The sequence below is a fragment of the Corvus cornix genome, chromosome 1 (genome assembly GCF_000738735.6).
Source record: "Corvus cornix cornix isolate S_Up_H32 chromosome 1, ASM73873v5, whole genome shotgun sequence".
Lineage (NCBI taxonomy): Eukaryota > Metazoa > Chordata > Aves > Passeriformes > Corvidae > Corvus > Corvus cornix.
Window position 1 is genome coordinate 49,629,364 of NC_046332.1, and position 20,114 is coordinate 49,649,477.

Genomic DNA, 20,114 nt, shown 5'->3' on the forward strand with positions numbered 1-20,114 from the left:
GAGGATGAAAAATTCTAAGGAAAAAAAGGGTGAGGTGATCATATCAATCAATCTTGTCAGTCATGTCAGTCATGACAATCCTACCCTACCAGGAGGCTGTGCAACACAGCAAAAGGGATCCTTAACTACAGTGTTTCCTGACTGCAAAGTTAATTCAGTTGCCTGAATTTAAAAACTAAATTTTAATTTAATTTAATTTTATTTTATTGTATAGTAACTGTAAGAATCCCAGATAGAGGGTGGCACTTTCCCCTTACATACAAGGAATGTAAGAACTGAAACTTCTTGGGTTTTACTGTAACAGGGGATCACAATTTGAGCAGGGATCTCAGAATTACCTTAGGTCATCACTTTTGGAGAATCTGTTAAATACCTAAATCAAATTCCTTAAACCATGGTTTTCAATAATGGCAAAGTGGTTCAGGATTAAATTAAACCAACAGTATTTTATAAAACTTTTCAGGTGAATAGGTCCCCACAGGGAGTTAAAATTCTAGTACATTTCCCATTCAGTTTGTGAACTCCAATTTAAACCATAAGCATAGTGGAAACAGTGTAAAATACCTCTGCAAAAATTATGAAAAGCACAAAAACCCCCCTAAGGGCGCAATTTTTGACACTGTAGAGGGTACACCCATTGTTTAAAAAACAAATCCCAGCCAGTGAATCAGAAAAAGTGACTAAGAGCTGCTGGGCATCATAGATCTGTCCTGAATAAGAGACAGTACGGAGCAGCCCTTTCCAGGAGCATGCCAGGAGCCAGGCTGCTGCTCATCACCTCTGCTGTAAAGGGTGAGGGAGGGAGGGAGGGGAGGAGCACACTGTAGCAGGCTTTTTATGTACAACCTACTTTCCACAGCAAGCCAGCCGTGCTCTCTGCCTCTTTGGGAGCAGCTGAGTCAAAGTTCAGCTCTCTCCTTGCTCTAGCCAAGATTTAGCTCCTTTCTCCAGCTCACACCCCTGCTGCTCAACAGTGTCCTGCTGCCCTCTGCTCCAATACATGGACATCAGGGCAGAAGGTGTTCCCAAGCAGCCCTGGGGAAAGCCCTGAGTAACCTGCTCTGCTCCCAATGCTGATCCTGCTCTGAGCTGGAGACTAGACCAGAGAATTCCCAACACCTCATCCAACCCTAACAATTATATCATTTTTATGAATTATAAAAAATGTGCTTACTTTCTTTACAGGTTTATGTTGGGCAACTGGTGTCTGGATCCTTAACAAATAGATAAAAGAGTAAAGCAGACCAAAAGAGTAACTATGTAAGTGCCTGCAAAGCCATCATCACAGTGAGGATTTAATCACAAGTCTTTATTTGGCCTGATGGTTGGAATAGGACAGCACACTGATGGTTAAAACTGCATTTTGTTTTGGTCATTGCTCTTTAACATTAGGTACCAGTTACACTGCTGCTCTGATGGCCAGTCAGAGCTGAACTACAATGCCAGCTTTGAGGAAAAGGATGGAACTTGTACAACTCTCTACCTGACTGGGACCAGATCTATTGTGATGGAGAAGAAGCTGGTCTGGCAACCAGCAAACAGTGACACATTTAGATCAGCTTAAATTCCCTTCTCGTTAACAAAAGCTGGGAGAAGAGGCCTAGGAATATACACTGCAGCGACACAGGTCAGCACGACAAACAAATATAAAAACAAGGACAAAAATGCCAGAGACAGAAAAGCATCAGAACAAGAGAACATATCTGGCATCAACAGTTATTTGTACACATTTCATTATGATGTCAGATAAGTAATTTAATTAAAGAGCAAGTGCATCAGTGTCTCACCAGAGTACTATGAATAGTACTTAAATTATGGCAGTGCACAAACCCAGGACATTAGTATTCTATCCACCTTAAATAAAAAGTTTTGACTCCATCAATTTTAATACCCAGTTGCTTTAAGAAGTTGGCTACAGTATCATGGCAGCCTGCCCAGGTTCTCTGCTCAATCGAGCAATAGCTGTCTTTGACCAAAAAAGAAAAAAATAGCCAACAGTATCCTTGCTGAATGTCTGCTGGCATCTGCTATCAATATAGGAATAAGGGAGTTAAAGGTATATTAAAAAATTAAAAGTTTAGTATTTTGGTTAACCATAATATTACAAAATTAGTCATGTTAGCAATTAATTATTAAAGCTACCCAGTTTAGATGAATTTTTAAAAAAACTACATGCAATTTTTATCTATTACTTTAATTGTATGTACATAAGAACTAATGTGCTGTAGACATGGTCTGAAAACCGGCATCATTTACCTCTGTATTATACAATACCAGCATGTCACAGTGCCCTGGACAAGGTCACCAAACTCCTAACAATGCTGTAGGATGTGGCAGAGGAATCCATCTTTACAAATTAGACTTCATTATACATGATCCTGCTCATAAATCTTGAGGTACTGTTTTCCAGTATAATAACTTTACCTTGCACTTGCATGTACCCTCTAGGTCTTCTAATTCACAGAGTATTTTACAAATACAAATTGGATGTGTGCTTGTGTGCATAAACCGACTGTGCTGCTACAACAGCAATGCTCTAAATGAGACCCGACCTCACCGAGCACCTGCCCTGCTCTGTGTTCTTCAGGTCCCCACCTGGCGATGGAAAGGCTGCAGGAGGCCGGTTGTCCAGAGCAGGTAGGTGACCTGAAGCTATAAAAGCACTTGAAAAGAAACAGACCATGTTGCTTTGGGACTTGTGGTACTTCTCACATGCAAACCATATGAGGAACCAACCTGGTTGGTTAGACTTAGAAAACTGATCAGAGAAGCAGGTGAGCCTGTTTCCCGGAGGCAAAGCCAACCCTCTTCATTTCGGAGATGCTCAGAAGGCGCCTCCGACACGGAGCGACCGCCAGGCTTAGCCCCGAGCCTGACTGCTTGTGCGAGCCCCCCCGCGCTGCCCGCCAGCATCCGGGCAGGTGCTGCCTGCAAGGGCTGGGGGTCCGACCTGTCTGCACCCGGCTGCTGCCCGCAGCCCGACCCGCCCGGACACTGCCGACCGCGTTCCTGCCGAGAGCTCCCCGTCCCGCCGGGCCGAAGCCGCGGGGTCTCCTCGCTCCGGCGGCGGCAGCGGAGCTGGTGCCCCCCAGACGTCCCCCCGGAGCGGGACCCCTCCGCGCCGCTGGGACCGCGACGTCCCCCGGGGTGTCCCCTCGGGCCGCCGAGGGCAGGTAGCGGCGGCCGCGGCGCGGCAGGGACTGACCTGCGAGCCGCCGCTCCCGGACATTCCTCCACAGCAAGTCCCAGGCTTTGGCGGTGGAGTCCCGCAGCTGCTCGCTCAGCGACCTCCGGAGCTGCGCCTTGGCCGGGCGGCGCTGGCTGCTCATCCTCGGCGGCTCCGCATGCTGCCCCGGGCAGCCCCGCTCAGCGCCCGCGGCCGCTCTGCTCGCCGGGGACGGGCGGCGGCGGCCACATGGGGCCGCGGGGCAGCCCCGCCGCGCCGCAGCCGCGTCACCGCCGCCCCGGGCGGGCGGCCCTTCCTTCACCTGAGCGCCGCCCGCCCCGGCCCCCGGGGCAGCGCTGCCGTCGCCAGCCTCCCTCCTTGCCTCCCTCCCTCAGCGCCCCGTCCCACGCCCGACGCCTCGCCACCCTCCGCCCACCTTCCCTCCCCCGCGCCTCGGCCCCCGCGGGGCGGGGAAGGTGCCCCGGGCTTCGGCCCGGCTCCTGCCCTGACCGGGATCCCGCACCCCGCGGGCTCAAGCGCCACCGACGGCCCGGGACCCCGCACGTCCCGCGGCCCCGCGCCTAAATTCCGTGACCCCGCTTGTGCCCGTGGCCCTCATTCGGGAACTGTCCGGCCGAGCCCCCGCAGCTGCCCTGCTGTCAGCTCCCAGCCGCTGCCGCCTCCGTGCTCCCCGGACAGCGACCGGGAGCTGCCCGCCGCCACCCCAGCCTTGCCGCCCAGCGCTGCGAACGGCCGGCGTCCGCTGCTCCAGGGAGAGGTCACCCGCCACGAGCTGACAGAAAACCTGGCTGGCAACGGGCTGCCTTTTCCCCGGGAGGCTGTAATGGGTGCTTCGCCTGTGCTTCAACTTTTGCGGAAAGAAAATAAGGATTTTTTTTTCAGAAGCCTAGGCTCATCAACTCTTCATCCAAGATCAAGCCACAGTCCTCGCAACACAGCCTCTCCCCTTTCTTTCCCACCTTCTCTGCATTCCACCCACTTACTTCCCACCTCCTTCTCCCTGCATCACTTCTTCTCTTACAAGCTCTTGCACTCCTAAAAGGTTTCAAAATTAAACCCTGGCAGTCACTTTTTGCATACTTTACAGACTAAAATGAATCCTGATTTCTTCATCAGTAGACTAGCCAGAAAGCATTAGCAGGGCCCTTATCCCATTTAGGAAAGCCATTTTGTGACTCTGCTTCCTCTGTGATCTGGGAAATACTGTTTTAACAGTGGTCCCTTCCCTATCCTGGATGTTTCTCCAGCAGACTCTGACAGCTGAGAAGGACAACAGGGGCTTAATTTCATTTAGTCACAATCAATTACTTACTGCTTGCTCTTTTGGCAGAGTATATGTCATGTGCAAGGAAGAGGCTGATGTTCCTGCAAGTGAGCGCCCTACGCTGAAAGAGCTGCGTGCCCAGGTAAAGCAGTCATGTTAAACAGTATCGATATCCCTGTCTTGTTTAAATTACAACTGTAGCTGCAATGTCAGCAATACCCATAGAAGCTAAAAGCAAACACACAGATGTATTCCATGTTACCACTGTTTTAATAACATATTTTGCTTACTTTGTGATGTGGATTTGTTTTCCTTTGTCCCTGTTCTTAAAAGGTTCATCTGAAAAGGTTCATCTTAAACTATTCTACTTTAGCTGATGTAGTGGAGATGATGTGCTTGTCCAGAACTTGTGCAGATGTTGTATGTCACTGCTCTGCCTGCAATTCCAGCTACAGTGTCCTCCAAATGACTGGACAAACTCTTTTGAGAAAAGGATTGCCTTCCAGGGATGGATGCATTCAAGATCTGGAAGGGAGACAGCATAATTATGTAAATACTCCCACATCCCATGACCCAGAGCAAACACCTGCTGATGTTAATGGGAGAAGAGAGGATTATGGTTCCTACAATCAGCTCCGCTACCCGGTAAATCTGCCTCTGACCTCTGCCTCTTTATTTAATCTCTTACAACACAGCCATTACCAGTACATAAGACCAACTACACCTGTTTTCTGCCACAGGCTTTTATCATTTAGGAGCCAGGTAGAGATGAAAAATTAATTTCTGATATAGTACTCAGCTGCCCTGTAAAGATGAGCCATGACACACAGCCTAAAGGTGAAATAATAAACTCAGTTTTGAAGGTTTTGTATCATACTGCTGTGTCACCACCCACAAACACCAGCCCACGTCAGCCAGTACTGCAACCTTCAGCAGTGCTCTTCTGGCAGCCACACTTGGATGCACCATCTTAGCGTGCCCTGCCTGTCTGGAAGACAGATCTCCCTTTCTTCAGCTGCTGTCTGCGATGGCCAGAATGTAGCAATAGAACAAAAGATATTATCTTCCCTTCCCTTCGTTTTTGAAGATGTTACTTTATCAAAAATATCCCTAGACTTCCAGGTTTACTGAAAGCAGGTAATTAGTGACTAGATACTAGCAATTGCTAATCCCATGTTATCTCACCACAAGTTACTAAGATAAACTGCAGTGATATGGCTGTATTTCATAATCAGCAACAGAACTGAACTGGCAAGCCTAGACCAAACTCTGTGGCAGGCACTGACAAAAATCTTACTAATTTCAGGTACTTTATTGAGGAAAACTAAATCCAGAGGCAAGATCAGGTATTGTAGTTTTTTCCCCAAAGGAAACAGTGCTACTGAGTAATGAGAACACGTCTCATGCAGCAACTGGCCTATGCCTATTTTATGCTTTTAATCATGGTCAGCTGCTCAGAAGTCGAATTACCATCACAAGTATTTTTGATGTATTACACCTCATAGTAGCAGTTACAATAAGAGCTATTCTACAGAATCTGCTTGAAGGATGGTACACATTAGGAATCATTCACAGGTAAAACATGCTTCATTTCCTTTTAGAATGTTAGAAGACCTGGAAAAATGGTAAAATTCTGGTCTCTCACACATTTTTCATATGTTGGTTAAGTGTATAAGTAGCCAGCTGATCAGTACTCATGTTTCCTGCTTGATACATTCTGACATCCAGCACAAGATGGCTAACATTTCTGGGGGAAAGAAAACGGAAGCACATTTTCCACAGAAAATGCAGTTTTCCTGCTTGATACTAGTCTTGCCAAAATGGTTCTTTTCAGAGTAATTGCAATGAAACCACTGTATATGATGAACAGAAAGGCAGAAGTTCCCAGTTGCCTTAAAAGAAGCTATATATTATATTTGTCTTTGCTCATTGATAACAGAATACTGGCAGGAATGAAAGTACTGTCTTAAAATCTTGCAAGCATATAAAATGTTGGGGAAAAGTCTAAACTAGTTGCACCCATGCTCTGATGCCATTGTGGCATGGAAGTCTGATACAGTAATAATATATTTAGCAATTTATAGTTCCTTCCAATCACCATGGTAATTAAACACTGAGTTAATTGATACTGCATAGTATTCTAGCCTCTACTCAGCACTGTGTTTTTAATTTGCTACAGATTCTGTTATGCAGCCTGATCTAGTCATAGTAAAGTAACCATACAAACTCCAATGCACCTGGTAAGAAAAGAAGCAGACCTAAGGGAAGAGAACCATGACTACATCTTGGTTTGCCATTTGTAAACTACTGGAGCACTATGATAAAAGTACAACTTCTTTCCTTTCTATCCTCCTGTCCTTAATTATCATGAGTCAGGACTTTTTGTTAATTTAATCACCTCACAATATTTGTCTACTTGTAGAAGAACCAAACAGGATTCATCTTGTGGAGGAAAATGTGGGAAGAGTGCATCCTTGGTTACTATTTGCTGTTTAGAGGACACAGGCTCCTTACACTAGTATCCCTTAGAAAGTAATAATAAAACAAAAGAGGAAATAACAGGATATACAAGATCAATGATGCAGTCTGATGCTAATCAGTGCAATGCCAAATTTTATAATGAATCTAATTCTTCAGGAACTGACTGTAATGAAGCTTCTTGAAATTTACTATACTCAAAATGGTGTTGCTGTGCTTCTGTAGCTTCAAATAGTAGCTCAGACAGCCTAGACATAAACACATTAAGTAATATTTATAACTTTGGCAGTGGTCTTTATCTCTTTGGGGGTCCTAGAGGTCTGGTTTTGTTTTCTATCACAGGCAAAATGGTCTGAGCGGGATGTTGTAAGTCTGGGTTACCACTGGAAGGGAAGAAGAGATTTGAGGTTTTCCATTGCTTGTTTTCCTAACAGCAGACTCCAGTGAATTTCATATTAATTCTGTGGTTGAAGTTATGTGAAAAGCACTAAGGGCATATGAGTAGGTGTCCTCTTTGACATCTAAGTAAACAAACAAATATTTTGGATAGAGAAAAATAAGAATCACTGTGAATGAGGACAAAATGTTCTAGCTTGTGCCCTGGCACTCTCTCTCTGCTTTTTATTTGCATATACCAACTATCATCATTTTAAGGTAGCTTTAACAAGAATAAATTATAACTTAGTTTCACTCTTTTCTGATTTATCAAGAGATTGGCACCTATATGGTCATCCTACTTCATTTTAGCTTTCTGAAGTTCTGGGAAAGGATTGCTCTGCACTTTGCCAACAGCAGAGCAGTGCTGGCTTTCATTAGTGGGGGCCAAATTCTTTCACTTTTGTTCACAGTGATTAATGCTGAAATAAATGGAACTTCTTGCAGTATTCACTGTGAAAAGACTCTAAGTATGCTCAGATACAGACTACAGTAACAAAGTGTCTGCTGTTTGACTGTGCTCCCTCTCCCTTGCTAGAAATGGAATGGAGGGCATGGCGGGAAATTAAGCTTTAATTCTGTTCATACAAAGCATGGTACTTTATTGTTATCATTAATAACAAACTGAGTTCTCAAAACGCTTGGAACCGAAAACTGGAGGGAGCTGAAGCACAATCTCTGCCCTCAGGAGATTGCAAACTAAATATAAAACAAGACACTGGTGGAAAGAAGACCTGATTGGGGTAGGAAGGGTGGAGTATGAGAGAACAATAAAATGGTACTGGCCAGAGTAGTAACTGCTGGTGTACTTCTGGCACACCAGAATTAGTGTTTGGAGGCACTGACGCAAAGTGAGTTAGCAAGAGAGTCTCCAAGGAGGCAAATGTGCTATCTTTATATATTCAGAAGACCATCTTTCAAGAATGAGAGTCATTTTTAACAGAAGTACGCAAATGTGTATTTGAAAACGTAATGAGTAGACAGCAGAAGCTGGATCCTGTACACACAGGCTGTGGGAAGAAAGCTTTTAATATTGAACAGATGATAGATGAGGCAAGGGAGGGGCCTTCAGACTTCAGTCAAGCAGCCTCTACTTGATGCACCATAAAGGCAGGATGAACTACAGTGAGCAGTGACAGCAGAGAACTGCCAGGGTATTTGCATTTGGGATGCAATGCAGTAGACCAGATTGTGTCTATCAAGGCAGAATAAGTGAGAACAAAAGTGAAATGGTAAACATGGGATGAAATATTTTCTACAGCAAAAACCACAAATTTTCACCTGGAAACCTCCTTCTGACAAAACCCACTGTTTCTTAAAGAATAAAAATTGAAGAAATCATACAGTTTTCTGGAAAATAACTGACATTTTCCTGGGTTTTCACATTCGGGCCAGCTTTAACTTGCACTTTTCTCTCCATCTTGAATTCTGGTTATATCTGGCTCTTGCAGATTATTTTTTAATAACCCCTCTACTTCTCCAGTCTTGTGTTCTTAACACAGCCTAAATTGTCACAGGACATTATAAACTCCAGATGAAGGTCCTGTGTGAGAGGCAGGAGGTTGCTCTTTTGTATGAGAATGGTGAAGAAGGAGACAGGGGGGCAACTGTGGAACAAATGATGATTGGATGGATTGCCCTCTGAGTAAACAGAGTGCTTCTGTGGAACAGTAGATGACAAAGCTGATGCTTCAGCTGGAATTCTGAAGAATTGCAGCCACAAGATCCCTTGCAGATTTCTCAGTTAACAGAGGAGAAGAACGGGCAAAACAAACCAAGTGCCAATAAACTTTTACTTCCTTTCGTAAGATGCTCTGTGGACATCTTTAAAATATATTACATTGAAGATATGAAATCTTGTGCTGAGCAAAGCCAGTCTCTGTAGAAATAGCCAATTCTTGAATGATTAAGCAACTGGGAAAGTGGACTACATTTTGTATGTGTAGATACAGTGTTTTGTTACTGGAGCTGAGCTTGAAATTTCGAGGTGATTAATGTCCTTGAATAACGGAGCAGCTATGTTGAAACACAAAATGTCTCAGCACAAAATATTGCCCGTGTTCTTCTCATTCCAGCTTCTGGTGTCTGATTTTCCCCCTCCTCTTCAGTCACTTGACAAAAATATATTGTTTTAAACAATATCTTTCTTTGCTCTCAAAGTGCTCATTTCCTTAATATTGTATTGGGACCTTGTCTAAACCATGATTTTTATTTTTTTTTCTAAACTTCCAACTGTTATTACTATCACAGTAGAAATAATTGGAACATTTGTGTAAAAAAGCCTTGCAGCAGTCAATGGCAATTTAGCACACACCATAGCAGGATATTGGTTCAGAGACCTGGGAGCTTTTTCTCTTTTTTTTTATAACTCTCCTGGATTACACAGGAAAACATGATCAATCTTGACAGCAGGTTCTAACAACAGTGCAAGGGAATTGTTCCCCAAACAAATTTACTTATAAGAGTAAGAACTTTTTTTCAGATACACAAATACTCCTCTGCACAAACACTTTTTGAGTAATCAGGCTACTGACTGATGGCAGCATATTGCCATCAATATATTGCAACCTTCATCACTGGCCACCCAGCTACTATTTTAACTTATTTAACAGATTTTAAATATATATATTTAATAGAAATAAAAAAGCAATGGCACTCATGTTTTTGGCCAGTAAATAAAGAATGTTGTGGCCAGTTGCAGTAGGGGATAGAATTTCAGGTGGGCAGATTATGACCAGAATCAAAATTTGGCTGGAGCCCAAGCCAATCCCTATTAACCTAAACAGTTCTACATGATCTTGAATCACTAAAGCTGATTTTAAATTTCTTCTTGATTCTACAATAAAGAAGGGCTAATTGTCTATCCACAGTATTGCCTGAGTCTCATTTGAAGTGAAGGCTGGTGACGATTCGATTGTAAGCATCATTTCCCACAGCTCCATTGGGAAGGTTTCCCAGCCGGCTCAGAGCCTGCCTAAGCCCACTCCATCACCCAGCTCTGGCATTACAGAACTCTCTGTTCCAGCAGGCTAAGTGGTAAGGCCATTCCTGGGAGTATAAAGGAGCTTAAGCTTAGGAAGAATGCCTGTTTCATGACATTTCACATATCTGGGTATTCCCACTGAGAAGCAGGATATTCATGCTGTGAAGAAGGGGCTGGACTAGGTGGTTCTGCAGCTCTTTCTGTCCAAAAATGTCCCTGTTTCTGTGAGAACGTTTTGGTAGTGTCAGGCAGCACCTGTATTCCATTAACTCCAAAAGCATTTCAGTGTTTACAGTAACCAGGAAATGTCCATGTCTGTGTTATATTAACAAGTCAGCAGTAACAACTGCAGTTTCAGTTTTTAGAGCTATGCAGAAAATAGTTTACTTTGAGTTGCTGAGAGTTTTACTTTTTTTGGTTGAAACACAAAGAGGCCTGTAGTACTGCCCTTGAAACCATTATAGAAAGCTTTGGGGAAAAAAGTTACCAAATTATGTCCAATAGTGCTTCAGTAATGACTTCACATAATCAGGTAGGCAAAAGAATAACTGTGAATTGCAAGTCTTAAAAATACTTGTGACAACACATTAGTAGCTCCTTCACCTCAGTTTTGTTTGCTGGTATTTTTCCTGCCTACTCCATGTAAGGGGATTTGCATAATGGCATAATTTCATTCAAGATTCATTACCTTGGGAACAAAACTGTGTTATATTTTTATGTGGACTATACTACAATATGCTCAGAGAGGTAAGCCATAAGGTGTGACTGCATAGTAGGCAGCAGACTTTATAGGAGCACTGGTGTGCTGCTGGAGAATTACAGTCTATGTAAAAGAACTCAACTGTGAGAAATTAAAGCATAACTTAAGGTAGTCTTCCAAACAGACTCTAATTTCTGCATGCAAGAGGCAAAAAGTCTAAGCTATGCACTTGTTTGCTTTTCTCATAACTGAATTTCAGTAGTGACATTAAATTACTATTATATAAATCATAACATCAAAGACCATGGGAGAAAGCTAGAAAATATAAATGTATTTTCCTTTTCTCTTTTGGATTGAAAGCAGTAATGGTAAAGCAACTTAATTCCCAAGAAAGCAGGAACTGCTCTGTAGCTGGCCAAGCATACCAAAGGTAGAGAAAGCTTGAGGAGGTGTTTCCCCATCACCTACTGCTGTGTAGACTTAGGTGACCAGAATGATGACGGAGATCACAGCCACAGCTCTCTGCTGACTGTGCCACCACTCGCCTGCCAGAAAGCACCATCTATTTTATTTATATTTACTTGAAAAGTTGATTGCAGAAAGAACAGAGAGGGCTTCAGCTCCCCCTTGCATCCCCCTGAAACACTGTATTCTAGCTGGTCTGATCCCCCTCTTATTAACAGACACTTTTTTGAGACTCCATCAAGACATTTCTCCTTGACTTCACTTAAGTGCTATGCAAATGAAGGAGATATGCATTCAGGACTGTTCCAGGAGGCAAGAAAAGGTTGTTACTTGGCTTGTACATATTGCTGGTTCCAAAGTTCATTTTTTTCTGTATTGCAATGATTTCTAGTGAAATCAGTTCCTATGGATGATGTTGGAACACCTCTACAGTGCTGCAGGTATAGCTGTTGCTCATCTTGTTTACTTACACTACTGTCATGCAAATTCCTTTCAACACCTTTTTGTCATTTTGGGCTGACACAAATCTGTTCAGCAGTAATTACCTGAGATTGTTCTACATTTCAGGGAATATTTTTGACTCATTTACATTACAAAAACCCATGCAAATTGCTGGGAGAATAGGTGCTAAAGGGACTATAACTCAGCAGGATCTTACCGAAGTGATAGCTTTTGAGATAGAAGATCAGTTAATTTACCTGACAGAGAACATTTATATTAAGTAATCCTTGGTTTGATCAAAGTTATTAGATACAAAGTTTCAGAGTTCAGGCCTTAAAAATACTTTAGTGACTGTCAATGCTAAAGGAGAAAAAAGTGTCAGAAGTAAATATGAAAACCAAAACCTAGTCTATTTCTGACTCATATTGGAAGCTATTCCCTATTTCTATTCTGAAATGTTGCTAAATGGTTTTAAAGTGATCTAAAGTACTTCACTGCTGCCAGTCAAGTCATAAAGAAAACTGTTTCATCTGGGAAATAGACTTCAGGACTTAAGTAGATTTGGGTTTATCCACCTCTTTCCTGTCCTATAGCTTATATTTTATAACTGGGAAACATAAATGCAAACTAGGTTGTATGTACTACTAGAAAGTAGCAACAGGCTCTTACTCTGCTTTGTACAAGTATAAATTACCCTTTTAATGCAGAATTGCTGAAGCTTAGGGTCTTCTCAATAATTACCAGCTACAGCCTCCCTTCCTGCAAGAAGCACTCTAATAATTCTTAAAAAAACCCCAACAAACCAACACCACAATTTAGACCAAATGCTAGTGACAATTTCACATTAATGGTGAAGTTATTGACTTGATGAAGTAATTGCAAAAATTGCCATATGATTCACTGGAAAATTTCATCTAGTATGGGTACTCTCACCATGTTTCTTAAGGATATATGAAAATAAAGCCCTCAATTTCTTGCTGATTTGATGATCCTCATTTACTGGGGAAAAAGGTTCCAGCACATGAGAGTGCTGCTTCTTCTGTATCTTGCACTTATTGGATATCCGTATGACTTAAAGGCTAGCAGGAATTTAGTGCCACATTTTTTCATTGGTCAAATAAAATGATTGTATCTTCCCTGCTTACCATCCTTCGCTGACTTCTCTGAATGTTCCTTTTTTTAGACAGTTTTCTAATGCTGATGATGCTGGGCATCACTGTATTACAGTTCCCTGAATTTACATGATTACATTATAATAATATCAATGCTGGTTTTTATGGTTCATATAAATCAGTGTTTTTATTTGCTTTCACAACTAGTGCTGCAAATTGAACAGCTGTTTTCACTGAGCAGTTTTAATTAAGCTGTCCATAATGCCGCCTAGATATTTTTCTGAGCTGGTAACACTTCGTTAAGTATGCTGTATCAGTGAACACTTCAGATCATTCCTGAACATTGCCTCACACTTAGGTAAATTGAAATCCCATCTTCACTGAGGTTGTCAAATCACCTTGTTTCGGCAATTTGAATTTGGTTTTTGGAAATCTTTCTAATCTTCAGGACCCTACGAAATCTTGAATTTGCTACAGATTTTGCCATCTGCTCACTCACTTGTCAAGATAATGAAGCTTTAAATGATACTTGCCTAAAATCTCTTGGGCAACCTATTATTAGCCTCTCTTTATTCTGAAAACTGACAAGTTCAATTTGTGTGTCTTTGGATCTTTTATTAAGTTTATGTTCTATGACCAAAGTTTCCTTCCCACGCTGATTTCTCACATTATTTCATCTCTATTTTGAATATCTCTAGAATATTAGTTTGGAAAGCCAAGATAAGTTTTATCTCTTCCTGGTTTTCTGTGCAAAAGCAGTTTCTTTTTTCTTTTTACAAAGCCATACTGGATCCTACATCTGTATTCTCATTTGGGAATCTTATAGATTGCTTTGTTGTTTTCAGAAACATATGATAATTCATATGGGAAGCTGTAATCATTTTTGCTGCCCACAATGACTTCTTTTCAACTTTAAATATGGGTATCATTTTATCTGCCTTGGACAGCTGAACCTGATGAATGTGTTCCAACACTTCCACTTTTAGCTCCATTTCTGACAGTGGAAATTTCTTTGTCTCTTATTTGCAAAAAAGACTTCAGAATGGACTCACATCCAGGCATTAAGTCTGTTAAGGAAAAGACATGAAGGAAATACTCTGTCCAGGCACAAAAATTTAATGGTTTTGTAAACTATGCCCCTAAGTCTTAGAGTGTAAGTCCCTTTCCAGTTTTCAGAAGGGGTTACAATTCATCATCTGTGAATATAAACAGGAATCTGGAATTTCAGCTTTTGGTCCTCAGTTTTTAAACCTTGCTTGTTACTGCCCAGAAAGGTGGCTAATCCCCAGCCAGTCAAGAAGACATAACCCACAGGTGATGCAATGATAGACAGTGATAGGTCCATTAACCAGCAGAAAGAAAAGCAAGAATTTGTTTTGATTGCAAGGGTGGAGAAGAAGTATTATGCATAGGTTAAGAGATCTTGCAGAGCCATTTGCCCATTTCACTGAGAACCAGAGAGGAGTAAGATGCTCTGGACGACACAGAGTTATGGACTAGAGGCAACAGGAAAGGCAGAAGGAAGAGAAGGAAGGAAGACCACTGTAAGGCATCATGAGCAGGAGAGTAACCAGACTTTAACGTGGCAGCGACTTTAAGAGGAAACTAAACAGCGAATAGAAATGGTAAGGAGGAAAACTAAAACTGGACTTTGAAAAGAAGGAAATGTAGAGAAAGGGAACAGACACAGGGGAGTCCAGAAGACTATCAGAGACAAAACCAGTAGGTGGGATTTGTGCATGGTGTAGAGAAGTGAGCAGAGCAAAGTGCTCTGGATACAATGATTTCTATTTGCACTGCTAGTCCAGGTTAACAGAATTAACTGAGTTAACTTTGAAATGCTTGGTTTTACATTTCATTCATTTTAACTTCATCTGTGAATCAGAAATGTTAATAAAATTTCAAAAGCAACAGATTTCCCTTCTTTGAATTTCACGCACCCACTGTTAAAAAAGAACTGAGGGAGGTGGGAAGGTGGCTTGGAAACAGATGTCCCTGAGAGGATGTCTCCATCCCAAACCAGCTGCCTGGAAGAGGTGCTACAGTAGGCCTGTGGAGGAGGACTTGATCTAGCCAAAAGAGATGTTACAATTTGAAAATGCCTCTCTACCCCCAGTTACAGAAGAGATTCTTAGAAAACCATTTTGGACTGGAGGTAAAGCTGGAGGTGTCAATTCCATCTCATATTTCCTGTTTCTGTGGAATTCTAATAGTATTTCAGTATTCAACCCTTTTGGACTCATTTCAAAATCTCAGGCTGAGTGTCCTTCAGTTTCACTCTAGTCTTTTCCAGGTCTCTAATAGATCTAAAAGCAAATTCATCATGACTCTCAATAGAATTTGTGTTCTGAAAGCCTATAACTTGTTTTTAACATGGGCTGTGTTTTGATGTGGAGACATAGGAATTGTTTTGCTGTTGAATAACAGCTTCTCTCTTGCAGCACCAGCTGTAAAACATGAACACCTTGTTGGATCACACTCCAAAATCTGAAATGGGCATCCTGCCAAAGCTCAGGGCTTCCTTTTTGTGTTGACTGTTGCAATGTTCTTGTTTCTATTAGTATCACATTCCTACCACTTGTGCTTTTCAGACACCTACGGCCAAACTCAGTGTAACTCCACTGAGCTCACTGAAGCTGCAACAGAAGTGAATTTGTCTCAGTATGTCTGTAAATTAACCAGTCATTTAAGCTGGACAGTGACATTGATAAGCAATAACGGCACAGGAGTGGTGAAAGGAAGATATCTCCTAGTTAGTTTTGGACAGTTGACACTAACTCCGTTGTCAGATAAGTCTTACTGACTGTGGGAAAAGCTGAGTGGGAAAAGTCACACTCACCGCCTGCTAACTGTAGGAGGAAAACAGATCTGGAATGCAGAGGAAATCTTGACATTATCTGTTCCCCCAACCCCTACCAGCCAGGCAATCAAAATAACTAGCTGAGTATTGGCTGCCTCTGTTCCTGGCCCAAATAAATGTGCTTTCTTGATAGAGCTTTTGCTCGCAGGAGAGGAGGCAAAGAGAAGGAAAGAGTCTAAAGTGTGGGGGGAGTGTTTCCTGCCAAAACCCAGGAGCAGCTTCTCTGTGACATCTAAAAGAATACTGATGAAATAAACCTAGTGCTGTAAACAGAGGTGGCTCTGCCATTTCCAAAGGGCAGCAATTCATGCCCGACAGCCCTGCAGCCCAGAGCTCCAGTACTTCATCACTCCATTTGGTCTCCATTGACATCGCCAAGGACAGTGTGCCAGACTCTGCTAAAAGAAGGATCAAACCCAAGGGAACAGAACCACTGGAAAGGACTTCTCTGTTCCTGTCCAAATTGTGTTGTTTAAAGTGTAGGCATTTCAAATGAACACTTGCAGAGTAAATTTATTTCCTTCTGAGCCCTCATAAGACACAGGGTTTATCAAGACCTAAGGAAGCACAGTATACTATGCTTACATCAATGTACCATATATACATCACAGCAAATTAGAGACACTCTCACATATTTCTGCATACACTCACTTACCTAGGTGTAGCTTCATATTCTGGATATAAGCCCTATAAGGTTGTTGTTACACTTAAAAAATTCCAGAGATATGGGGTCGTAGAGGAGGATCACAGCAACAAAAGCAACAAATGAAAAGGTACATTTTAAGCTACGCTACTGATTATATTGAGTTCTCTGATACATCATCCAGCCACTGAGTGTACTGCATCAGTTCTGTCTGTGGTATAAATAGGTGAAAATATAAAACACAAGTTTAGTTTAACTTTGGAAACTCATCCTACCTTTTTCTTACCACATCAGAGTACAGAGAGCTGTAAATTGAAGATTTTGACCATGTGTTGGTCAGCAGCCAAGAAAAGAAAAGTGTGTGAAAGTAAGGGCTAACTTTGTGTGCTGTATGTTTATCAAACTAACAGATGCCAGTATCAGTAGTCTGCTAGTGATGCCAGAGTACCTGTGGCATTATGCCTGATTTGCCTACTCAAAGAGCCTGGGAATCAAAATTTGTGGCTTCTCTCGATGGAGTCCTGGCATGGACAATAAGGCAGCTACTTCTGGGGAAGGCTGGAAAGAAGACCAGTCAGTTGGGGGATGTTTTAATTATTTCTTTCCATATTCCTTCTTCACTGCTTTGGGAAGCAGGCACAGAAGAAACAATTCTCTGAATCTCTCCCTCCTATTTTGTACTGCAGATCCTTCTGTTTTTCTTTGACAGAAGTGGACCGCCAACATCCCGTGCCATAGAACTAAGTCTCTGTTTTTTCTGTACTAAGAAGCCTTGAGTTGCAGCTGACTGAGACAATGCTGACCACTCAGATGAGTTTGGGTATGCAGGAGCAGGTACAGAGGCTCTCCATACAGCCCCAGTGCTATTGTAAGCCACTCCTGGAGCCAAGCTTAGCATGGATAAATGACACAGCAAAGAGCACCTGGCAGGATGGGGACCGTAACCTAGACACCAATCAGTTCATGGACCAACATGCCTAAAAATAAGCTGCTGACAAATTATTTGAATGCTGAATTAGAAACAAATGTAAATTTTTTAAGCCATCTTTTTGTATGAAAGATATTGATGATAATGTAAGGCTGTAAGGGAGGGAAGGACTTTGTTCTGCCTGTACAGTGCTCACAAGGACACTACTCTGGGCCTGAGGCCAATTGTCACTACCTCAGTTCAAAAAATTTAAAAATAATAAATGACTTAATTAGCAATCCAAGTAAGCAGCATTTTTAAGAGTTCCTGAAAGAACTACATACATTTTATGAAATATAGTGTTCCTGAGTTTCCCATTTCCTCAGCTACTTAGAGACGTTTGAGTCTGAAATCTGTGAAAAGTAGAGGGCATTGTTTTTCATTACAGATACAAATAATTTTCTCTACTGTTATAAATGCATCATTAAGAGACTAACCATAATCCCAAAAAGTTGCTGGTGACTGCAGCTGGCACAGAATTACACTCTACAAAGAAGAATCCTTAATATTCTACAGGATACATGTACCCGCAAGATTCTATGCTAAAATCAGGTTACTTCTCAGAATTACATCATAGAAGCCTTATATAACAGCGTCTTTGGGAACCAAGAAATACTTCAGGGTGGGTATGTACCTAATATAAATAAATATCAAATAAAAACCTACAGCCATTACCTTCTCAAACTCTATGTCAAAAGCCCACACTTCATGAAGGCTGGAATAGCAGATTCAGATCCACTTAGTAATACCCAGATGTAAAGCAACCTTTTGCCCATCTGTTTTCTTGAACTTGCCTTTCCAATTGTTCTGCCTTCATAAAGATACAGAGCCAAGATCCCAACTGACAGATGCCATTATATGCAATGGAATTATATATGGGACGGCTTTGGTATGTCTTTTGCATTCATATGCAGCCTCAGTCTCCTCCTCTGGCTGAATTTCAGCGGTGGCTTGACAGCATGGTGGAATTTACTAATTAGTTTATGCTTTGTGCTGAGCGCTCAATAAATACCAGTATCTTTGCATTTCTGTCATAGCAACTTGCTGGCCTGGGTGGAATCTAATACAGAGAACAGGAAGGGCAGAGACTGGATGGTTTCCAGCTGAAAAGCCTTCTAAAGCAAACCTCCTGTTTCTTAGTAGTTGACATCAACACTACATAGCTCTTTGTCCTCCTCTAGTGGTCCCATTATATTTATGGAGAGGCTTATGCAGTGATTACTTCCTTCAAATTAATGCAGTCATTACCCAACTGCAAGCTGTTGAGGCTCATACCTAGAGGTCCTGTGTTCAGTTCTGACATGAGCCACAGTTACATGGTGCTCATGGAAGGGGAAGGAGGCACCTTTGCTCATAGCCAGTCGCAGCTCCACAGATGCTGTGTGTCCTTGAGCCGTGGGCATCTCCTCTGAGCAGAGGCTGCACCACAGCAGGTTGTTCAATAGCAGGAAACAGTGGCATGGTCTGACTACAGCCCCTCAAAAGGTCCTATGTTGCAAAAGGTCAGAAGCTGACTGCTCTGTTTGATTGCTTTATTGTCCCAAATACTTTGCAATATGTTTCAGCCAGGAGCTTTTCTCTGTGTTTACCTGCCTGACTTGCAAACAAAGAAACAGCGCAAAATCTGTCTTATGTGCTGAGCTGTTCAGCGAGATGATGCATGTCACTCTGATGCAGCACAAAACCTTAAACGTTAATACTTAGGAATTGATACTGAAGAGTTAAATAACAAAAGGTGAACCTAAAGAATTGCTGCAAGGGAAATGTTTTCTAATGGGAAACACTAAAATTGTTGGAACTGCTACCCATTAGAAATGCTTTCTGTGAAAGCAAAGGGTTCCTACCATATAGATTATTCTTTGTGTGTGTCTCAGAGCTGTAAAGCTTAGTTAGCATAATAAAAAGGCAGAGGTTTATTTTGCTACTTTTATACTTTAAAATGTCTAACCTTTCAGCTTTGGAAGTTATGTCTTGCCCAGGAAATAAAACACAAGGATGCAGCTTGCACTGTGGCTATCAGAGAGGTCTGAGGGAAAGGTCTAATTGAAACAGAAGACAAATATACTTTTTAATTATTATTATTCAGTGAAAATTTTCCAGGCATTCATTGCTTTTGGAATAAATGTTAAATGGCAAAAGGTGCCTTTTTAAATGACTCTCGGAAGCTCCCAGTTTAAAACAAGTTGGCTGCTCAGGAGCAAGAGAGCTGAATATGGCTGTCTGTCTACAACATTTGTCAGGCATTTGTTCACTCACAGAAAAAAAAAATACTTGAGAATCCTATGTCTCTGTGAACTTATGTTCTTATGAATTAAGTTTCTGGAAACCAACACCACCTAATTCCAACAGAGGCAAAACTTCAGAGCAATTTATCAATCTGAATTAGATCACCATTTACAGCAAAATTCCTGTCACATCTCAAAAGCAGTTACAAACCCAAGCTCATGTACCAGCTGCTTAGTGTTCAGCTCTCCTTAGGAGTCCAAACTGAGTTAGGAAAAGTGCTTACAATATCTTCATTCTGAAACCACCTATATTTTGTACAGTTATGGACTAGATATTATTTTTAACATTTTTCA

The 20,114-nt window shown here is 41.9% G+C and overlaps 1 protein-coding gene and 1 long non-coding RNA gene across 6 annotated transcripts in view; one reads left to right on the forward strand and one right to left on the reverse strand.

Annotated features, from left to right (window-relative positions):
• STARD13 (StAR related lipid transfer domain containing 13) overlaps nucleotides 1-20,114 on the reverse strand; it is a 326,580-nt gene that overhangs the window by 138,174 nt on the left and 168,292 nt on the right. Inside the window, exon 1 of one of the 5 annotated variants that reach the window (XM_039566388.1) lies at nucleotides 3,206-3,396. The exons of the other annotated variants lie outside the window; for them this stretch is intronic. Within the exon in view, the coding sequence (XP_039422322.1) occupies nucleotides 3,206-3,329 (124 nt within the window). The 5' untranslated portion in view covers nucleotides 3,330-3,396. Of the gene's footprint in view, nucleotides 1-3,205; nucleotides 3,397-20,114 lie in introns of those variants that run through there. 5 annotated transcript variants of the gene reach the window in all.
• LOC120411457 lies at nucleotides 3,568-8,707 on the forward strand. Its single transcript, XR_005603756.1, has 2 exons — nucleotides 3,568-4,593; nucleotides 4,785-8,707. It is a non-coding gene; the product is annotated as an uncharacterized LOC120411457 (long non-coding RNA).